This window comes from Egretta garzetta, unplaced genomic scaffold (genome assembly GCF_000687185.1).
Source record: "Egretta garzetta isolate BGI_Z169 unplaced genomic scaffold, ASM68718v1 scaffold293, whole genome shotgun sequence".
NCBI lineage: Eukaryota > Metazoa > Chordata > Aves > Pelecaniformes > Ardeidae > Egretta > Egretta garzetta.
This window is the reverse complement of record NW_009259318.1, coordinates 3,458,195-3,460,092: the sequence shown is the minus strand read 5'-3', so window position 1 is coordinate 3,460,092 and position 1,898 is coordinate 3,458,195. Positions and strand designations below refer to the sequence as shown.

General features: G+C 51.8%; 1 protein-coding gene across 1 annotated transcript; it reads right to left on the bottom strand.

Annotated features, from left to right (window-relative positions):
* Nucleotides 1-240: 240 nt before the first annotated feature.
* On the bottom strand, nucleotides 241-1,603 carry LOC104124192 (cyclin-dependent kinase inhibitor 1). The gene is made up of 3 exons (XM_009636504.2): nucleotides 1,556-1,603; nucleotides 1,258-1,268; nucleotides 241-691 (listed from the first exon to the last, which is right to left on the bottom strand). The coding sequence occupies exons 1-3, from the start codon at nucleotides 1,601-1,603 to the stop codon at nucleotides 241-243; spliced, it is 510 nt and encodes a 169-aa protein (XP_009634799.2).
* Between the last annotated feature and the right edge of the window lie 295 nt (nucleotides 1,604-1,898).

The window sequence follows — 1,898 nt, the reverse complement described above, 5'->3', positions numbered from 1 at the left end:
AGAGAAGCGCGAAGCAGACACCGAGGGCCGGGGCGGGTGTGTGTGTGTGTGTGTGTGTGGCACAGCAGCTTTGAAAAACACAAGCCCCGTGCCCATCGATTTAGAGCGTGTCTTCCTCCTCTTACAGATGCTTCTTTGAAGGTTTGCGCTTTTTTAAGGCAAGACTGGTTTACAGGCCTACCAGAGAATTTCTAAGCAGCTGCTGGGACCAGGTTTGATCATCTGAGCCACACCGGGGTCTCACAAACCTGTCAACGACGTCTGTTTCCTCTTTTTCCCTTCCGAGCTCCTCTTCCCCCCAGTTTTCTTGGAAGTTTTGGGTTTCTCAGTCAGTGCCACCTGGGCAAAGCCGTGACTCTCGTCCTCCCTGCCCAGGGGCCAGTTTAAGTGCTGCAGTGGTCTCCGAGCATCTCCCACCATGCAGCTGTGGTAGAAGGCAGGCACCTCATGGCCCTTGAGCTCTTCCCACTGCAGAAGGCCCTCCGCCGGCGTGTCCTGGAGGAAATCGAAGTTCCACTTCTGCTGGGCCCCCTCGACGCTGTGGTGCAGCATGTGCTGGAAGTCCTGCCGCAGCTGCTCGTGGTCTACGGGGCCAAAGAGGTTCCTCCGGACGTGGGTCGTCTTCCCCAGCCTCCACTCCATCTTTTCTCCCCAGCGCTGCTCTCCGGAGAGTGTAGGCAGCAGTGACTCCCTGCCAAGGACAGAAAGACCATCAGCCTAGGCTTGTGAGCCATTGCGCGCTCAGTTTAGTGGGCACCGCGTGCTCTTTTAAGGGGAGTGTGGGAGACACTTTTGATCCTGCTAGAGGAGATCTTGGCTCATTTTGAAAGAACTTTATCCCAGTCTCCAGTCCAGAGTGAGAATTCCCATCTATAGGATGTGTCTACAGAAGGGTGGGGAAGGGTGAAAAGCCCTCACCTCTTTTGTGCACCCTTATTTCACTGCACACTGAGCGAGGGCTTGCCCTACAGGGGACAGAGACACACGAGGAAGTGGACAACGTCCCTTGAGGTAGTGCAGCAAAAGACAGAAAGCACTGAAGTGGCACCTGAGGAAAACAACCACGTGTATCACCTTAAACAAGGGAAAGGGCCCGAGAAAGAGAATTTCCAAGACAACGAAGGGTGATGGCAAACAGTAAAGTACAGAAGACATGTTTCATTTTACAGTGGGGGTGGTATCTTTTTCCTGACTACTCTTACCATTTGTTTTGCAGTGTCAGCCAAGCTGGAAGCTAAAGATGATCAGAGCCATCACCTGTTTCTTACCTGACATTTTCATTCCCTTTTCTTGAAGCAATTACCTGAGGAATGGTCCCAGTCACAGACAAAACCCACTGTCTTCGCTACAATGCCAAATCCCAATCAAGCATCAGTAGGTGGACTTCCCATTTGGTAGGCCAGCACGGGGGCAGAAGAGATGGGGTTTGCACCCTCCTCTAGCAGGCCAGGTGGGGACACAGCAAGATGGAGAAGAGAAATTGGGCATTTTGCGGATTTCATAGGCCAGAAGGGCATTAAGTATACCAAATACATTCACCCACTAATTCCTGCACCAGGTCTTTAATTTCTGGAAGAGACTGAAAATAGTTCTTAAAGGCCATTCAGTTCTTTCTCTCTCTGGATCCGCAAAACTCAGCCCCTCCTAAAGCTGTGACACATAGCAGCAGGCAGGCTAAAAAGAAACCTCAGAGAACCAGCAGTAAACAGCCAAACTTTCGGTTGGTGGCGCTACTGAATTCTGAAGGGCATAAAGCTTTTGGGGACAGAGCTGAGAGGTGTCAACTGGTGATTTGTCTACAGACGATGCAGTCAGAGCAGCAGAGCTCCTGCAGAACCTCAAGCTTCGGGCTTGCTCTCCAACATCCCAAAGGGTGCTTCAGCCGCAGCAGACACAAA